A 20,642-nucleotide genomic window follows, 5' to 3' on the forward strand; every position below is an offset into this window, starting at 1 on the left:
AAAGTCCCAATGGTACTGACTGTTGTCACTTCGTGGGCACCAACACTGGTACTGAGAGACCAAGCACTTTGCATTTATGCTCTCAATCTTCACAGTACCCCGCCGAGGTACCTACCATCATCTTCCCATTTTACAGAGGAGGAAACTGTAGCTCAGACAGGTTGAAGGAGTTGAGTAGGGAGTCCAACAAGCTTTCAGAGGCCCCCGGCCCTCCGCGGGCAATCTGACCCTCCATAACATGCCTTGGACGCCCTTTGACCCCACCATTCCCCTCCCAGGATTTGAAACGCAGGAAGAGTCACACAAGTGCACATAGATACATGCACAAAGATACAACAGCTTTGTCTGTAAGATTAAGAAATTGGAAACAACACAAATGGGAAATTAGTTAGATACATGATAGTTCATTCACACAATACTAGGCAGCCATTAATCATGATGTAGAAAAATATCTAATGACACAGGGAAAATCTTCATCATTTTTTATTGTTTAATTAAAAATTTTAAAATTATACAAAGAATGTACAAACATTTTTGTTGTAAAAGAAGTCTGTGCTATATCAAGGGGGAAAAACTAATACTAAAACATTATTTATAGGGTGATTCCATTTTTATTTAAGAAAAGGAAAACATACAGAATAAAGACTGGAAAGATCTGCACCAAATGGTTATCACTGAGACAAGTGGGGTGGCACTGGGGGAGTGAGGGAGAGAAGGTCTCACTTTCTATATTCTTCTTTTGTTTGAAGTGCAAAAGTATCTATTATTCTATATCTATTTAAAAAGGAACAACATTTTGGGGCGCCTGGGTGGCTCAGTCGTTAAGCATCTGCCTTCGGCTCAGGGCGTGATCCCAGAGTCATGGGATCAAGCCCCACAACAGGCTTCTCCACTGGGAAGCCTGCTTCTTCCTCTCCCACTCCCCCTGCCTGTGTTCCCTCTCTCGCTGGCTGTCTCTCTCCGTTAAATAAATAAATAAAATCTTAAAAAAAAAAAAAAGGAACAACATTTTAACTTTTGAAAAAAAATAAAGCCAAATAAATAAATAGGCCCAAACCGCTGGCCCCCAATCTGGGGCAGTAGCGAAGTCATTATCCTGCTGTCTTTTGGCACAGTCTTCTGGAAAGGTGGGGAGTGGGGGGTGAATAATGCCCAAAGTACTTAAAATTCACATACTGCAAGGAGACCTTATCAGAGGAGATTCCTAAACCTTTCAAAATCCTTGGGTAATATCTATCTATTAGGTCTTAGCTGGGGAAAGGAAAATATCAGAGAAAGAAAAGTCAGACTGAGAAAGTGATTTGAACTCCCCTCCCAGCCTAGGGAGGAGGGCGGGAGCGTCTCAGAACTATCGGGCCCCAGTTGGGTCTATAGGCTGGATATAGGCTTGAAGTAGGTAGTCTTGAAGACTCCAGTGACCACAGGACTTTGGTAGGGGCAGGTGAGGAGGGGCAACAAGGAAATATACTCTACAGGCCAAGACCTGAGGGATGAGAAAGGCAGTGCCAGCTGAGGCTACAGCCCATGGCCTGAAGCTCCTCCTCCAGGCAGGACCGCCGGGAACCTCTTCTCCAGCCCATGGACATCTAGAAGATGCCAAGAGGTCCCCTAAGCCCAGCAAACCGAGGGCTGCAGTCCAAGAGGCTGAGTCTTCCCAGCTGGAGACCCTGTACTCCCACCCCTAGCCTAGTACGTCAGAGGCCCAGGCAGCTGTAGCCTCTAGCTCCCCTTGGAAGGGTGGAAGTGGGCACTTCCAAGAGGGCAATGGGGCTCTTCCTCTGACCTTGGGCCCCTCCAGGTCCTGGGGACAGCAGGTGGCAGCCCCTCTTGGGTAGGCAAAGCCTAGCAGTTAAGAGTCAGGGCCCACCTGAGTTCAAGTCTTGGCTTTGTCCCTTAGCTGGGTCATCCTGGACAAGTCACTTAACCTCCTCGAGCCTCACTTTCCAAATCAATAAGGTGGGGATAATAGTACTAGCCCCATGCAGTTGTTACAAAGATCGAATGAACTAGTGCATGTAAAATACTTAGCAGAGTGTCCAGCACAAAATTAATGCTTAATGAATAATAATGTGCCTGATCCCCTAACTCCACATCACCTTGCTCCCTCCATTTCACTCCCTTCAAGGCCCATCTCACCTTGAACCCCTAGTTTGTGTAGGGACCAAAAGCAAAGGCTTTGGAGTTAAACTAAAGTGTCTTCAAATCCTGGCTCCACCACTTACTAATTGCATGACTTCGGGTAATTACATACATACACATTTCTTTCCTGTAAAATAAGAGTAATAGTCTATACTGCAATATATAAATGTATCAAGCCAACACACTGCACACCCTAAAAGTACACAATGTTATATATTAATAATATCTCAATAAAAAACTAATTAAAAAATAAAAATTAAATTTAAAAAAGAAAAATGATCTAATAATACCTTCCTCTTTAGGTCACTAGAGATACAAATGAGATCATGCATATAAAGTTCCTGGCCCAAGGTAACAATAAATGGTGGCCTTCTGACTTTCTTGTAACCTCCAGGGTACTGAGCTCAAGAATAGGCACAAAGGCCATGTGTCCAAATGTGCTTGTCTGCAGACTAAATGCTAGAGCCTAGAGACAAATTGATATCCAAGCTCCCAGAGGGTGCTGAGATTCAGGGAAGAAGGTGCCAGCTCTGGTGCCCAGGGAGGCTGTTGATGGAGAGAAAGCCCACCTGAGGAGTGGGGGGAAGCTCTGGATCTGCCCCATTCACAAGAGGATGATCAGCCCTGAATGTTAGACTTACTTCGGGCAATTCCCTTGGACATCCATGGGCTACCAGAAGGAAGAGGATACAGGCCAGATTCAAGAAGAAAGAGTAAGAGCCCAGCCAGCTCCTCCCCAATTCAAGATTAGGAGCAACTTCCTCCTCCCTGGCCCATCAGGGAAGCAACTGGGGGAATCAGCACATCCCAATCGAATGAACTTGCTCTTCCTATTTCTCACAAGCTTTCCTTACACTTCCCCAGGTAAGTTCTGATCAGCTCCCCTAAAACCCCCCAATGAAGGCTGTCAACTCCACAAATTCTCTCTCCTACCCACCAAACCCTACAGCACCCTAACAGCAGTGTGGTTCGTCACCAGCCCCAGCCGTGGCTTCCAACTCTCACTCATAAAGACCCCCCATACCCAGGTCTTTAACATAAGTGGAGGCCATGTTGGGGCCAGTAGAGACCAAGGGCATTAAAACAAAAGCAAAAACAGGGTTTTAAAAGGAAAAAAAGGGCACTGATCACTGTAGTCTCAGTGAGGTCCAACACCTTCCCCCCACCTAAGTCAGGAAATTCAGGATGAGGTATGAGGTTTCCCAGCTGGGGAAAAGAAGTGGCTCTCCCACCTCTCCTTCACAATAGAGGCTACCTTAGCTTCTCACACAACGTCGGCCACATTCTATATTATTCAGCCAACAACACAATCAAGTGGGAAGGAACTGCCTCCCTTCTAGACTCAGCCAAGACTCCTCCTCCAGGAAGGCCCTAAATAAATGGAATTCTATAGCACTTGATATGTAGGCTTCACCTTTTCCTATAACTTCAGTTACCAATATAGCATTTGTATACCATTGCCTGTGGGACCTGCCAGGGATAGCGTCAGAAGGAGCCCAGGGCAATGGCCCTCACAAAGGGACAGCCAACTTGACTGTGGGAACCAGGCAAGGCAACTTCCTGACTTTCTGTGCTAAAGAAACCCCACCATCAGTTCAATCTAAGTGCAGGGATCTGGGGAAATATTTAAGAGATTTAAGTTTAAAACAAAAACCCAACAACCACCCCCATATCAGACTGACTATATATAGTCAGCTCTCTGTATGCCTAAAATGGAGAGATCATTGGTAAACTTAATCCAAAATGGTAAAAGAAAAAATCCTAAAATCATTGCTCGTTCTTAACTCACAAGAGAATGGCGTCAGCAATGCAATTTCTCCTGAAGTTAACCCTAGCACACAGTCAGTTTTCAACAAGTACTTGTTGAATGTCAAATAAATAAATAGGCTCTCAAGTAGATACTTGGAGTTATTCAAACCTCTTTATCTGTCTGTGTCTGAGTTGTCCCAGAAAGCTCTCTGGACTGGGAGTCAGGACATCTGGGTTCTGGTCTCAGTTCTACCAGTAATTGTCTGTGTGACCTCAGGTAAGTCACAGTATTTAATTTGGTGAGAGAGCAAGAGTAAATACAAGCATGTTCCTTCCAGCAATGTCATTTAACAGAGACAATCACCCTGTCTCTAATTTGGTACAAAACTATAACCCTTTAGCCACATTGGAACAACCAGGTAGCTGAAGATGGGCAGTGGCTAGCAGAAAGGGCAATGAGAGGGGGGCCTGAAGAAAATGAAGGGGCATAGAATGTTAAGGAGGTAATTCTACCATGTTCCCAACGTTGTAAAACCACTTCTAAATCAAGGCCCCCTCATTTCCTGGCCTGTAGTAGAGTGTGAACACCAAGCTCTCGTTTACAAATTAAGTAGAAAACCCCCCAACACCAGAAGAAAAAGAAAGGGCTCGGACAGCCAATTCACAGAACACAAATGGCAAGAAACATAAGGCAGAGGGGAGGTGCAAAAAATGTTTGACCTCATTATTAACAAAAGAAATAGAAATGAAGTGACACCGAGATACCAGTTTACAACTATCAAATTACCAAATGTTTAAATGAGATGTGTTGAAGCAGGCTCTCTGATACACTGCTGGCAGGACTAACAGTGACAGGCTTTCGGTAAAGCGATTTGGCCATATTTATTGAGAGCCTTTAAAAGAGCACTCCATTTGACTCTAATGATTCCACTTCTGGAAATCTATCCTAGAAATAATCACAGATATACCTATATATAAAGGATATATATTTACCTATATATAAAGAAGTTCATCACAACATGATTTATAATAATGAAAAATGAAACTCCTACATGGCTGACAATAGGGGGTTATGTATATGTTATGGAATCATTAAGTATTTTCAAATGATTTCTAATGATATGGAAAATGCTAAGGAAAACAAAAAGCAGGATTACAAACTCTATAGTCAAATTCCAGTCACGTTTAAAAATATACAGTGCACACTGGGGCACCTGGCTGGCTCAGTCAATAGAGCATGTGACTTGATCTCACAGTTGTGAGTTCAAGCCCCGTGTTGGGGGTAGAGTTTACTTAAGATATATATATAGATATATATATATATAGATATATAGATATATCTATATATATATATATATAAAAGACTAGAAAGAAATACACCAGAACATTCACAGTTATTATATCTTGGTGATGAGTTATGGGTAATTTTTAAAATCATCTTACTTTCCTATACTTTCCCAATTTTCAACAATGAGCATGTGTTGTTTTTAAAATTAAAAAGCACATGAAGGGTGTGAGGGGAGGGGGATGTTTGTTTATTTTCTGAGTTTTCCAAATATTTAGAGGTAGAAAGGGACCTTTGGGGGGGTGCCTGGGTGGCTCAGCTGTTAAGCATCTGCCTGCAGCTCAGGTCATGATCCCAGGCTCCCTGCTCAGCGGGAGGCCTGCTTTTCCCTCTCCCACTCCCCTTGCTTGTGTTCCCTCTCTTGCTGTCTCTCTCTGTCAAATAAATAAATAAAATCTTAAAAAAAAAAAAAGAAAGGGACCTTTGATATAATATAGTGGTTTTCAACCCTATCAGCCCCAGTCCTCCCGCGGTAGATACAATATTTTGTGATGTGCCCTTTGCACCCTGAAATGACTTTCATAGGTAATATAACCTGCTTATACACATAATTTCCAGAATAGTAATATAATACACTAATTATGATATAAAGGAGGAAAAAAGGAAATTTATGAGATAATATATATTTCAATATGCAAATGCCTGGGTAAGACTATACTAAAAGATATAATAAAACAGTCAAAGGCTTCCACTTATATATGCAGATCCACTGTGAATGCAATTGCTACAAAGAAAGACAAATACAGGTACATTGCACTGGCAACTTAAAAATCCATGAATGGCACTGCATTGGTGACATGATTTTCAAAAATCTCAACTCTTGGTAAAGTTCTGAACCAAATAAAATACCATCTTCCCTCAATTTACACAGTTGTTGCATTCCTGGAAACTCAGTGTATATATTGAAATTGTACAAACAGGGACACCTCAGTGGCTCAGTAGGTTAACCATCGAACCCTTGATTTCGGCTCAGGTCATGATCTTAGGATAGTGAGACTGAGCCCCCCACTCTGCGGGGAGTCTGCTTGAGATTCTCTCCCTCTCCCGCTGTCCCTCCCCCTGCTTGCTCTCGCTCTCGCTCTCTGAAATAAATAAATCTTTTAAAAAATAAATAAAATTGTAAAAACATATTTTGTGTTGATTTGTAAAATAATTAGGCCAAACTAATTATACTAGGTTTTCCCACTTACATTGATGTCCTGTAGGATATTTGAAAATTTACAGATACAGATTTCTAGTTCCCATTCCCACTTCATATTTATCCAAAACACGAAATTCACAATGACTCCCTTTTTTGTGAGTTGGGCTAGCATCCTTTAAAACTCATGATATTCACAGTTTTAGCTTTTGATACTATTTCTAAAACCTATTGCCTAAGAATACCAAGTGATTCCTAAAATGTATTCTTTTTTTTAAAGATTTATTTATTTATTTGAGAGAGAGAGCGCGCTTTGGAGGGGGGATAGAGGGAGAAAGAGAATCTCAAGCAGACCTCTTGCAAGCTCACAGCCCAACTCGGGGCTCAATCCCATGACCCTGAGATCATGACCTGAGCCAAAACCAAGAGTTGGATGCTCAATTGACTAAGCCACCCAGGCGCCCCTAGAATGTATTCTTAAAACTGACACAGATGCTTTTGGAATTATTAAAAGCACTGCTCTTCTTTATTAGCACCAAGCACAAGGGCAAATTACCAGTTTTTTAGAACCATTTACCGTGATCCTTTGGTGATTTTCCCTAGCCTGGCCCCATCCTCAGGAGTATAAAATGAACAGAGCTGGAAGAAAAGCACGAACAGGGCTAGGCCATAGGGAGAGAGAGGGGGCTAGGTTGCTAGGTTACCACTTGAGCCGATCTAAGCAGTCCCAGAAGGAGTACCAGACACAGGACAGGTCCCTCTCCCTGCCCCACTAGGTTGAGGGCTCTCTCAAAGGAAGGGGGTCAAAAGGTGGGGGAGGGGCTGGTCCCTCACACTAGGCACAAGTAAAGAAGTGAGGCAGAAGCACAAAGAAACAGACATCCCTGTATTTCTAAAATCATTCAAGTCTCCTTCATTAATTGGCTTCACCTCAAAAAGAAAGATTTCTTTATTAAGAAATACCAGAGAGTGAAAACCTACCACACATACACATTTGTAGGCTCACACAAAAGTGCAGAGATTTACATATTAAATTGCATTTAAGTTAGAAAATAGACTTAAAAACAAAATACTTTTTTTCCCCAACAAGGTAAAGAGATTCAGTCAGTAGGAAAAGGGGCCTTAGGGGTAAAGGCAGGAAGGGCAGGGCAGGAAGAATGGAATTTAGCTGCTATAGAATTAGAACCCACATCTACCACTGGGAAAAAAAGCAAAGGGTGAGATGATGCTCTCCACTAGGGCAAAGAGGGTCCCTGCAGCCAAATGGACATGAAGATGTAATCTCAAATAGCCAAATCCCGCCACCCCTCAGGGGTTTTGGATCCGTGCCAGCCACCCTGGCCTGGGGAAGTGGGGTGCATAGGAAACTTAAGGGATGGAGAGGAAGGGGAGAGGTGGAAAGAATGTCAGGCATTGAAAAGAGTGAACAATTTAAGGCCTATTCCCCCGGGAAAGACCAATTCTTCAATCTCCTCTCTGATCTGTAACTCAGACTAGGGATAGTCCCAGCCGGTGCATGGTATGAACGGGACAGATCTTCAGGCCAAGGCCTTAAATAGAGATGATTTATAAAGAAAAAGAAAGAGGGAAGGGAGTATGAAAACAAGCAGAAATTAAAAAAAAAAAAAACTCATTTCATGCTAGAGATAAGGGATTTCCAGGTTTACCCTTCACCTCAGAAAGAGAAAGCTTCTCTGACAGACCTCAGGGTCAGCAGAAGAGTGGCTGAGGTTAAGTTAAGTGAGGAGAGAAATCTGTCCTAACCCAAGAGAAAAGATGGGCTGAGACAGGGTAGGTTGAGAACTGACTAAAAAGGGGTGCATCTGAGTGTCAGGTTAACTGGAAAAACCTAGTAACTTCCAAACTCTCAAGGCTTGGCCTTATTTTGAACTAAAATCTAACTAGAAGGACAAACCTGAGAGATCCAGAAAAAGAATGGGAAAGTAGAGGCAGATAGGAGAGGAATCTGAGTCAGTCAGAGCCAGTCTCCCCACTCCCCCTAAGGATTGCTACATTCAAACCCTGCTACAAAGAAAATAGGAAGACATACAGGAAAATCTGGAAGCACCCAAATTTCGTTAATTTTAATTAACTGGGAAGGGTGAGACAGGCATTGGTCAGGAATCTTGACTTTAGATCATTTAAAAAGAAATATATACCATTGCTTGTAAAAGATCACTAACAAAATATTTCCAAGAGGAGGCCCTGATGAGCCTGCTTTAATAACCAAGACTCATTTGCAATTAACAGCATCCCTCTGCATAAAAACAATATCCTAATAAAGAACATGTTCTCTTAAGTAAATATAACCCTCTCCGACTCTCCCAATCTTGCTAACACTGTATATTGCCTTGAAAGCCCTTTTCTAATAGCCCAGAATAAGGTAAACTTCAGCCCAGAATGTGGTATAGATCAGTGAAGAGTTTGGGAGCTTTATCTCTCCAACTCAAGGGCCCCCTAGAAAATGGAAGTATGGGTAGTAACAAGCAACCCCTTCAACCCCCACCCCCATCCCCCACACAAAGACATTCACAACCTCATGGTGGTTCTTGAAATGGAAGGGGGAAGGAGGAGGCAGGCAGTTTGCATTAGACACAGTTTAATCACCTTCAAATAGATTAAAAGTTCTGGTTTACACTTCCCCCCCTCCCCGTAAGTCATCCAGACAGGACCCTGGCTTAGAAAGAGAAAAACACAGGTGCTTTAGGAAATATAGCCACATATAATACATAAATCTTCTTCCCTGAAATAGAGCAGGTCCTGAGCAGAGCTGACTGAGGGCCACAGCCCACCCCCAGGGTGAAGCGGCTCTGGGACTCTGCCGGTGGAAGTGCTGGAAGAGCGGGGCTTGGAGGAAGCCCCCGTGTGGTTACCAAGCCCGAGGTGGGCCAAGGCCTTGGAGTAGGTTTACCCGGGAGGGCAGCAGTGCTGGGCTTTCCCTCCTCACTCAGCCGAGGCCTAATGGAAGTACTGATTATTCTTTTTTTTTTCTTTTTTCTTTTTTGAGGGGACAGAGGGGGAGAGGAGAGGAGAGGAGAGCCTCTCTGTGCCTTGGTTTCCCCATTTGTGCATTCAGGGCCTCTACAGGCCTCACACAGGGAGTCTGAGGGGGTAGTGTTTAAGTGAGCACTCAGGCTTCCTCTGAGGAAAAGGAACCACTGAAGTGCAGACTTTTATTACTGCCATTCCCGCTCCTAGTGGGAGCAGGAGTCAAAAGGAAAACAAAAGGGGCTAACGAGAAAGGAGGAGAGATGAGACAAAGAGTGCAAGGGGCCATGCCATTGGCATCTCATAAATTCTTACTAAGAATGGCACAGGTATTAAAAAGTTTCCAGACAGTCTACAAGAAATGTGAATTGTTATCGCTACAGTAACTACTTACATATATCTAACTGGAAAAGAGTGGGGCTTAGTTAGAGAGTGGGCAGGGGACAAAGGAGAAGCTCCAAGAATAAATACAAGTGGAAGTTACCTGCCCCGCTCCTGAAAGGATTTGCTGGCAATGTTGGCACTTTGTAGCCAAGAGAATCCTCCAAGCATCTTCTAGCCTCTTCAATTCTGAAGGCCCCAAGAATCCAGTTAGGATTCCCTGGCCAGGGTTCTCTGTGACTGCCTCTGGACTCATGACATGCAGTAGCTTGAGAGGATTTGAGCCAGTCTCAAAAATCTTTAACCCCAGAATTGGACCAATGACCCCAAGCAGGGGAGCTGGGATCTGGAGGAAAGAGAAGGGAGTCCAAGGAGACTCCGTGGCTGAGGCCATGGAAAGCCAGTGCTGGGGCCCAAGAGACCCATTTGTCCAGTTACCAGAGGTGACTGACATCTTCTGTGACTGCCTTGAGTCCAGAAATTTAAAAAAAAGCTTGCAGCAAGAAAATGCCAGTGTGCAATTGGGTGAATAAAGACCAAGGAAAACAGTAAAAGGGACAGCTCACTTGCTCTCTGTCTCAGGTTTATCTTCTCCCCTTAAATCTCTCACAGCCCTAATTAAACACAAACAAAAGTCTCTTCCGTAGATAGGCTACTTCTCAGCTCCAGTCACCTCCTGTGGGGGCTCTGGGGGCTCTGGGGGTGGCATCTCCTCAGGAGTGCTGGTGTCCTCCGGCATCTCATTTGGGCTCAGATGTTCTGTTGGGGCCTGAGAAGGGAAACATATCAAATTCAATACAAAGCTCTCCCTTAAAACCCAAATGGAGATAATACACAGACACTGAACTCTTCCTATGAACCCATCAACCACACTGATGCTACAGTCATGCAGCCACCAACATCAAACTCAGAACCAAGACTGAACCATAGTTTTCTTAACAGAATGAAACTGAAGTTTGAGTTCTAATCTTTGCTGTTGTGGATAGATGTTTCCATTATTATTCACGATAATAATAAAAGGGACCACAAATAATTACACAGAATGCTATAACATACTTGTCTAACAAGGCCTGACCCAGTGGTTCTCAATCTTTTGTTCCCCTAACACACAGCTCACTAGAACAGTGATTCTAAACCAAACAGGGAGGGGTGGCAAAATCTTCAGATGGTATATGTGGTTGGAAAATGCCCCCTGAATGATTCTAAAATACTACCCTTCCCTACGTTCAACTTAGCATCACTAACCTAGACTGTTATGACTTAAGATCAGATTCATCAGAAAAATGACATTCAAAATGATGATAATATATAAACAAGAGTTTGCTACACTTCAAAATTTAGGAAAGGCAAAGTAGAGAACAATTATCTACTTTGCAGAAATCATTCACTTTTTAAAAGTAGGATTCTATTTGAAAAGAAAGCAACTCTACTAAAAATCTATTAGAATAAACAAGTTCAGCAAGGTTTCAAGATACAAGATCAATATACAAAAATCAATTGAATTTCTATATACTCCCAATGTACAATCCAAAATGTAATTAGGAAAATAATAATAATAATAATAATAATAATAATAATAATTTCATTTGCAATAACATCAAAAAGAATAAAATACTTATGAATAAATGTAACAAAAGAAGTATAAAACTTACACTCTGGGGGCACCTGGATGGCTCAGTTGGAGAAGCATGTGACTCCTGATCTGCAGTCATGAGTCTGAGCCCCACGATGGGTATAGAGATTACTTAAATAAATAAAACTTAAAAAAAAATCTTATACTAGGGGCACCTGGGTGTTCAGCTGGTTAAGCATCTGACTCCCAATTTCAGCTCAGGTCATGATCTCAGGGTTGTGAGATGAAGCCCTGCATCCAGCTCTGTCTCAGCATAGAGTCTGCTTCAGATTCTCTCTCCCTGTCCTCTGCCCCTCCCCCCACTCACATGTGCATGCTCTAAATAAATAAATAAAATTTTAAAAAACTTATACTCTGAAGAATACAACATGTTGAAAGAAATTAAAGAAGACCTAAACAAGTGAAGACAGCCCATGTTAATGGTTCGGAAGATTTAATCTTGTTAAGACAATACTCCAAAAATTGATCTTTAGATTCAATGCAATCCCCATCAAAATTCCAGTTGGCTTCTTTGCAAACTGACAAGCTGATCCTAAGACGCATATGGAAATTCAAGGGACCCAGAACACCCAAAACAACTGAATAAATAAAGAATAAATTTGTACGACTCAAACTTCCTAATTTCAAAACTTACTACAAGACTATAATAACCAAGATGGTGTGATACTGGCACAAGAACAGATCTATTGATCAATGAAATAGGATTGAGAGTCAGAAACAAATCTTGCATTTACAGTCAATTGATTTTTGACAAGGGTGCCAAGACAATTCAATGGAGGAAAAATAGTCTTTTCAACAAAGGGTACAGAGACAACTGGATATCCACATGCAAAAGAAAGAATTTAAACCCCCTACCTCACACCATATATACAAATTAGCTCAAAATGGATCAAAGATCTGAACGTAAGAGCTAAAACTATAAAACTCTTAGAAAAAAACAGAGGCATAAGTCTTCATGACCTTGGATTAAACAATGGTTTCTTAGATCTGACAACAAAAGCCCAAGAAACAAAATTAAAAAGTATATACAGTGGACTACATCAAAATTTAAACTTTTGTAATTAAAGGACACCATCAAGAAAGTGAAAAGACAACCCACAGAATGAGAGAAAATATTTGTAAATCATATCTCTGATAAGGGACTAACATAGAGAATATATAAAGAACTCTTAGTACTCAACAATAAAAAAAATGCCCAGTTTAAAAATGGATAAAGGATCTGAGGAGACACTTCTCCAAAGAAGATATACAAATGGCCAATAAGCTCATGACAAGATGCTCAACATCATTAGGGAAATGCAAATCGTAACCATAATGAGATACCACTTCACGCCCACTAGGATGGCTAGAACCAGACTGTCAAATAATAATGACAAGTGTTGCCAAGAATATGGAGAAACTGACACCCTCATACACTCCTGGTGGGGGATGTAAATGGGTGCAGCCACTTTGGAAAATGGTCCACCAGATACTCAAAAGGTTAAACATAGAGTTATTATATGACCCAGTGATTTCACTCCTGGGTATACAGCCAAGACAAATGAATACATATATGTCTACGCAAAAACTTGCACAGTAAGTTCATCGCTGCATTATTCATAATAACCAAAAGATGCAAAGAACCCAAATGGCTATCCATTGAGGAATGTATACATAAAATGTGGTGTTATCCATATAAGGGAATATTATTCAGCCATATAAAGGAATGAAGTACTGCTACATGAGACAACATGGATGAACCTTGAAAATATCATGTCAAATGAAAGAAGCCAGTCATAAATGACCACACATGATATGATTCCATTTATATGGTATGTACAGAAGAGGAAAATCTATAGCAAAAGAAAGTAGATTAATAGTTGCCTAGGGATGGGATTGGGGGACCTAGGGGGAAACTTGGAACTTGGAGGAAAGAGTAACTGCTGATGGGTGCAGGGGTGAGGGATCATAAAAATGTTTTAAACTTGATTGTTGTGATGATTGCACAACTCTGTGAACATACTACAAACCAGTGACCCGTACATTTTAAATAGGGATTTTACAATATGTGAATTACAGCTCAATAAAGCTATTATAAAAAAAATGGCAAGGGGTGCCTGGGTGGCTCAGTCGGATAAGCATCTGCTTTCGGCTCAGGTCATGATCTCAGGGTCCTGGGATCAAGCCCCATGTCAGGCTCCCTGCTCGGTGGGGAGTCTGCTTCTCCCTCTCCTCCTCCCCCCTGCTTGTGCTCTCTCTCTAATAAATAAATAAATAAATAAATAAATAAATAAATAAATAAAATCTTTAAAAAAAAGAAATGTCAAATAGTAACTTTTTAGGAACATACTTTATAAAGTATATCCTTGAGCAAAACAGCTGGGAGATTTTCCACAACATCTGCATGTGCCAAGGAGGAAGCCCCCTTCCACCACAGTAACCACTCCATTAACTCTAGCCCACTGCCCTGACCCCTATCTTTGCTCTGATAGCATTTTATGCTTCCCTTCTCAAGGCACTTTCACAACATTGAGCAATGGCCTGTTTTCTTGTCTCTCATCCCCACTAGACAATGAGCTTCTTGAAAGCAGGGACATTGGTCACCTTGTTTACCAGCATATATATCCCTAGCACCTAGCACACTGACTGGCACAGAATGTCAAAGAATGACTAGCTCTTAATCTACCTCAAGGGCACAAAGATCCAAAGACAATGTCAGAGCAGAAACTGGACATGAAATTGCCTAATTATATCTCAATGGTGTAAATTTAGCCTACAACTTCTATCACTGACTCAGCCATTACGTCAGGTATACTTACTGGGCTCTGTGGCAAAAGGCTGCTACTGGTCTCTTGAGTACTGGGAGGTCGACTTCCACTTTCCTCTAGTGGCAAAATACCCCTTCGGTCCAGCACACTGAAGAAGGGAAGACTGTTAATAAAGCACTTTGTATTCACCCCTGCACCCACCCACCCCCTAAAACCTCACTGTGTGTACAAGAAAACATAAACCTGCCCTTTAGCAGCCTAGTGTTTCCTAGCACATGCCTCTAACTTCCATTCAGTTTCTTCTTCCACAGACCAAGGAATACCACATTAAGCAGGGAACAAACAAATGAAATAAGAATGAAAGGTCCTCCCTTCAAAACAACTAGCCTGTGATCTGTGGTCCATGTAGATATGGCACCAAGGGATAATCCCCAGGAAAACCCATTTGACTCCAAAAAGCCACATACAGAAGAATGCAACAGGTGCCTGGGTGGCTCAGTTGGTTAAGCATCGTCTGACTCTTGATTTCAGCTCAGGTCATGATCTCAGGGTCCTGGGATCAAGCCCCATGTCAGGCTCCCCACTCAGCGGGGAATCTGCTTCAGGATTCTCTCTCTCTACCTCTCCCTCTGCCCCTCTCCCACGCCACTCTTGTTGGCACTCTCTCTCTCTCTAATAATAAAAAAAAAGAATGCATCAGGCCAGGTAATAGGATCAGTTTGAAGAATCCCAGAATCTTCTAGTCCTCTGAGTACCTGGGGGGCAACGGGCCACACAGCACTTCACAGCAGTTCTTTACAATGTTGCCATGGCTATAGGGATTCTGGACACGATTCTTCCCTGTCCATGAGCCTTTGATCTGCAAGATAAAAGCCAAGGCTTATAGTAGAAATTATGTTGCAGAAATACCTGCAGCATGGAAAGATGAAAAGCTCTGCAGATGGATGGTGGTGACAGTAGCACAACAACATGAATGTACTTCCTGCCACTGAATTCTACATTTAAACATGGCTAAGACAGTACATTTTATATTATGTATATTTTACCACAACAGGGAAAAAAGAAATACCCGCATAGCCACAGAAAAATGTTCACAATCGAGTGAAAAATCAGAAGCTGAACAGTATGTATTATTTTAAATTAAAAATACAGAATATAGAGGCGCCTGGGTGGCTCAGTTGGTTAAGCATCTGCCTTCGGCTCAGGTCATGATCCCAGGATCCTGGGATCGAGTCCCGCATTGGGGGGGGTGGTCCTTGCTCAGCAGAGAGCCTGCTTCTCCCTCTGCCTCTGCAGCTCCCCCTGCTTGTGTGCGCTCTCTGACAAATAAATAAATAAAATAAAATCTAAAAAATAAAAAAGTAAAAATAAATAAAAATAAAATACAAAATAAATATTCATCTAAACAGGAGAATAAGTCTGGAAGACTACAAATCATACCATTAACAATGGTGAACTTGGATAAAAACTTAAAAAAAAAAAAACAACCATGGTGACATCCAGGAGGTAAAGTTACAGGGACTTATTTGCTATGTTTTACTCATCACTATTTTCTGATTTTCTACAATGAACATGGATTCATTGGTAAGTTTTAAAAAGCAGGGATTTATTCAGTGCAACTGTCCCTCTCCATTCCAAATCCAGAGGCACTAACTAGCCTTTAAGGACCTACGAACAGCTGAAGACCTTGTACCCACTCAACCACTGAACCTCTTCTTCCCAATTCTTGACAGGCACTCAGCTCCAAACAAAGCAGTGTGCTTTCGCTTCCACACATTGGATTGAACAATCTCCCACACCAGGTTTCTGTCTGCCTCGACCTCCCAAGACCTGGAAACTCAGTTCTTGAGCAGGTAATGAGAGAACAGGCTTTGGAGAGAGGAAGAATATGTGACGAGGAAAAGGGAAAATTGACTCACGTCTTCATTGGTTGTCTGGTTGAGAGCCACGAGGAAAGTGTGAAATCCAGTCAGTCCCACAACGGACCAGAGTGTGAAGAAGCAAATGAGCACTTCTAGAACAGTGAGGTGATGCTAAGGAATACTGAAGAAGCTACACCAGGGGACTCAATGCCTCAGCCCATACTCAAGACACCAATCACATCATCTTTACCTCTCAGAACATATATCACAAATGGACAAGTATCCATATATAACAACAGATGAATTCTAAACTCGTTGGATATATGAAAGGTAAAAGACTCCTATTTATTCACCATGAGTATCTCTCTAACATTTCTGGTGTTTTTAAGTGTTTGTTTATTCATCATTAGCTCTTTGAAGGGAACGTTTAGAAGAGGGCCAAAGCTAAATAATGTTGGCCATCACTGCCAGTGGAAAATCCATCAAAAAATAAACTTTATAAATGAAAAATTGATGGGAAAAACAGAACGTGACTTACAGAAATCCCATCTGAACCTCCTTTTCAGAAATGCAACTATTGTACAAAATAAGCCTGAGCTGTAACAGAAAGGGAGGACTTTGGTCAAGTGACATAAGAGGTGTACTGAAACAAACACAGTCCACTAGAGGAGGCAAGGCTGAGCCCGGGATCAGAAGGACTTGGGAGGGAGGCAGTGGAGAAAGGGGTGAGGGAAAGACTTCCCTTTAAGCCCTGGCCATCTTCCATTCTGGTTGCTACCATTAAAACTACATTTTTTTTTAATTTTAGATTTTGGCACTCTCTAACATCTAAAAAATGAGATGGTGGGAGAAATGCAGAGAGAAAGCCTACTCAAAACTAGTTTAAGAGGGCGTCACAGGGACATACTGCCAGGGGAGGATATGTTCCAGGAGTTTCTTTCAACGTCTCCAGGAAGCCAATTTTCAAGGATTCTGTTAAATTGGGAGGACAAGTAGAAAGAAAAATCAATGACTTTAGTAAAAAATGCACACTTATCCTAGTACCCACTCATTTCCTTCCCTCCCTATCCCTTGTCACAAGTTGGCAAGAGATTAAGCCCTCACTCAGACAAGGGACTCTCACCTACAAGCTGGTAGTATCCTCATTTAAGAGTTTACATTTTCACTGTGGGACCTGGCACTGGACTACAGAGTCTGGCAGGAGCCAAGCTTCCTGCTCCCCTCCCTTTTCCTAAGCCCCCAACTATGGGCATGGATGGGGAATATTCATTCATAGATGAAAGAAATCAGCAATATCCAAGAAAAACCCTCTCTCCTCACAAATCCATGTCCCTCCCTTGTTCAAAACCCAGCTGAGAACTCATCTCTTGATCAAGAAGCCTCATTTAATGCCACACCCCAACTGCCATTAGGGTGATTTGGGGTGTATGTGTGTGTGCACCTGTGTGTCTGTGTGCACACACACAATCACACATGTGGGTGTATATTTTCTGTCTCCCAAAGTAGACCATAAGCTACTGAAAGGCATCTCTCTAGTGTAACCCCTTCTACCACCTGGCACACAGCAGGTCTTACAAGGCAGAAGAAGAAAGGATGCAGAGCCAAAATACATCCTCAATCTTTGGAATCACCTCAGAAATGCCCACTACTGTGGGTACAGAGCAGTAATCAGAGCCTCAGTCTTCAGCAGAAGACCAATGATAAGGCCAACATGCTCAGTAATACGGATTGATGTGAGCTGAGGTTTGGAGTTCTGCTTGAGAGCAGAGAGTAGTATTCATTTCTAATTGGTCCTGGGGTGTCTTTGCAATGGTGACGTCCCACCAAGAAACCTGACCACTACCCTCAGCTTTCCTTAAGTCTTCTCCCACCCTTCACCAACAGACACTGCCCTGCATACTCACTGAGAGCCACATAGACAATGTTGAAGGCGAAGACATAGATCGTGAGGAGGGAGAGAGATAGGATAAAGAGGTAGAAGTAGCGGTAGTTCCTCTTTCCAACACAGTTCCCCACCCAGGGGCAGTGATGGTCGAAGCGCTCTGTGGGAGAAAAAGAGAGTCTAGTGCCAAAGCCTCCAAAACAAAGCACAACATGCCATCCACATAGTACCTAATTTAGAGACCCCCAGGATCACTGCCGATTTCAACTGTAAAAAACACTGGTTTCTATTTTTCACTTTTTCAATGTTTTCAGTCATCTCATTTGATCCCCACAATTGACCTGGAAGTCAAGCAAAAGAAGATATTCTTTTCCTCACATTACAGTTGAAGAAGCTAAGGCACTGAGGGCTCAAGTGAGCTGCCTCATTGCCAGTTGACAACAGAGACTTTGCTTTTCTGAAGAAAAATCTTAGGTGGACTTACTAAGTTTAGGAAGAATAAGTAGATGAAAATAGCCAAGGAAATTTTGAAAAATGAGCAGTGTGGTTTTTCTTAACCTCTAGTTTTTTTTAAAAAATGATAAAACTACAGGAGACCCTAGGTGGCTCAGTCAGTTAAGTGCCTGACTCTTGATTTCCACTCAGGTCATGATCTCAGGATTGTGAAATCCAGTCCCACATTGGGCTCTGAGCTGGGTGTGGAGCCTGCTTAAGATTTTCTCTCTCCCTCTCCCTCTGCCCCTCTTCCTCCCTTCTCTCTACCTCTCTAAAAAAATTAAAAAATAAATGTAAAACCAAAATGTAACCATAAAATAACTATAGAGAATAGATGAGGGGCACTTGCGTGGCACAGCCAGTTGAGCAGCCAACTCTTGCTTTTAGCTCAGGTCATAATCTCAGGGTCCTGAGGTCGAGCCTCAAGTCAGGTTCCGCACTCAGCATGGAGTCTGCTTGAGATTCCCTCCCTCTGCCCCTCCTGCTCCTGCTCTCTACCTCTCTCTAAAATAAATAAATGAATAAGTCTTAAAAAATGATGAACAATTATCCACTGTATAGACAAGGATTTTCTAAGTAAGCATAAAAGTAATGGAAGAAAACACAGATGTTAAAGAAAAATATATTTGACTCCATAAACCTTAAAAAATATTTTATATATGTTAAAAATACTATAAAAGAATATTAAACAGGAAAAAAACGATGGAAATATATATAAACTTTGTACCTTAGTATATGAGAAATCCTTACAAATCAATAACAAAATATAAATACTCCTTCAAGAAAATACTCAAAGGGCAAAAACAGTTAACAAATTCCACATAAACATATATTTAAATGTTTTCAGATTCACTAATAATTCAGTGCAATACCAGTACAAAATAAGACAATTTTTGCCTATCAAAATAAGAATATAAAAAAATGATATCCAGAGCTGGTGAGAATAGCATAAAATGGACACTTAATACACTCTTTGTGGAAGTATAAATTGAGAGAGCCTTTCTGAAAAGCAATTTGGCAGTGTGTATCAACAGCCATAATAAGGCTCACATCCCTTTGGCAAAATAAATCCATTTTCAGTAATTTCTCATAAGGAAATAGAGATGTGTACAGAAATTTAAGTTCAGTAATTTTTTATTAGATTTTTTATTGTGGCAAAATATATAACATGCAATTTGCCAATTTATTCATTTTAAGTGTACAATTTTGTGGCATTAATTGCATTCACAATGTTGTGCAACCATCACCACTTAACTATTTCCAAAAATTTTCAACACCCCCAAAGAGAAGCTCTGTACCTATTAAACAGTAACTCTCCATTTTTCCCTTCCCCCAGACCCTGACAACCTCTAATTTTTCTGTCTCTATGCCTATTCTAGATATTTCATATAAGTGGAATCGTACAATATTTGACCTTTTCTGCCTGGCTTCTTTCACTTAGCATAATGTTTTCAAGATTCATCCAATTGTAGCATATATCAGCACTTCATTCCTCTTTATGGCTGAGTAACATTCCATTGTACAGATATACCATATTTGTTTATCCATTCATCTGTTGATGGACACTTGGATTACTGATGTACAAAAGTGTTTGAGTATCTATTATTCAATTTTTTGATATTGTTATGGACAGAACTGTGTCCCCCCCCCAATTTATATTTTGAAGCTCTAACCCCCAATGTGACTGTATTTGGAGACATGGCTTCTAAGGAGGTAACTAAAGTTAAATGAGGTCATAAGGGCAGGGTCCTAAACCTGTCAGACTGGTATCCTTATAGGAAGAAGATGAGACACCAGGAGTGCATGAGCACAGAAAACAGGCCATATGAACATAGCAAGAAGGTGGCCACCTGCAAGCCAGAGACAGAGACCTCACCAGAATCCTGCCAACACCCTGATCTTGGACTTCTAACCTCCAGAACTGTTTAAAAAAATGTATTTCTTTTGTTTAAGCTCCCCAGTCTGTGGTATTTTGTTATAGTAGCCTGAGCAGACTACTTTAGGTACACATGCGTACGCACGCGCGCACGCGCGCACACACACACACACACACACACACACACACATAAACACCCAGGAGTGGAATTGCTAGGTCATATTATAATTCCACATTTAACTTTTTGAGGAACTGCCAAACTGTTTTCCACAGTGGCTGCACCATTTTATATTCCCACCAGCAGTATATGAAGGTTCCAATTTCTCCACATCCTTAAATTTAATCATCTTGATTGCAGTGTAATAATAATGAATAAAATGGAATGGTAAATAATATTTAATTATAGG

General features: G+C 41.6%; 1 protein-coding gene across 3 annotated transcripts in view; it reads right to left on the reverse strand.

The window, feature by feature from the left end:
- Positions 1 to 467: 467 nt before the first annotated feature.
- ZDHHC9 (zinc finger DHHC-type palmitoyltransferase 9) overlaps positions 468 to 20,642 on the reverse strand; it is a 41,218-nt gene continuing 21,043 nt past the window's right edge. For 2 of the 3 annotated variants that reach the window (XM_026520566.4, XM_044391629.3), the window contains 6 exons: positions 17,887 to 18,024; positions 16,906 to 16,954; positions 16,040 to 16,142; positions 14,876 to 14,979; positions 14,172 to 14,268; positions 468 to 10,509 (listed from right to left, as the gene is read on the reverse strand). In XM_026520566.4, coding sequence (XP_026376351.1) covers positions 10,393 to 10,509; positions 14,172 to 14,268; positions 14,876 to 14,979; positions 16,040 to 16,142; positions 16,906 to 16,954; positions 17,887 to 18,024 — 608 coding nt within the window. In that variant the 3' untranslated portion in view covers positions 468 to 10,392. Of the gene's footprint in view, positions 10,510 to 14,171; positions 14,269 to 14,875; positions 14,980 to 16,039; positions 16,143 to 16,889; positions 16,955 to 17,886; positions 18,025 to 20,642 lie in introns of all 3 variants that reach the window. The other variant, XM_057314362.1, reaches the window with a different exon arrangement.

This window comes from Ursus arctos, chromosome X (genome assembly GCF_023065955.2).
Source record: "Ursus arctos isolate Adak ecotype North America chromosome X, UrsArc2.0, whole genome shotgun sequence".
NCBI lineage: Eukaryota > Metazoa > Chordata > Mammalia > Carnivora > Ursidae > Ursus > Ursus arctos.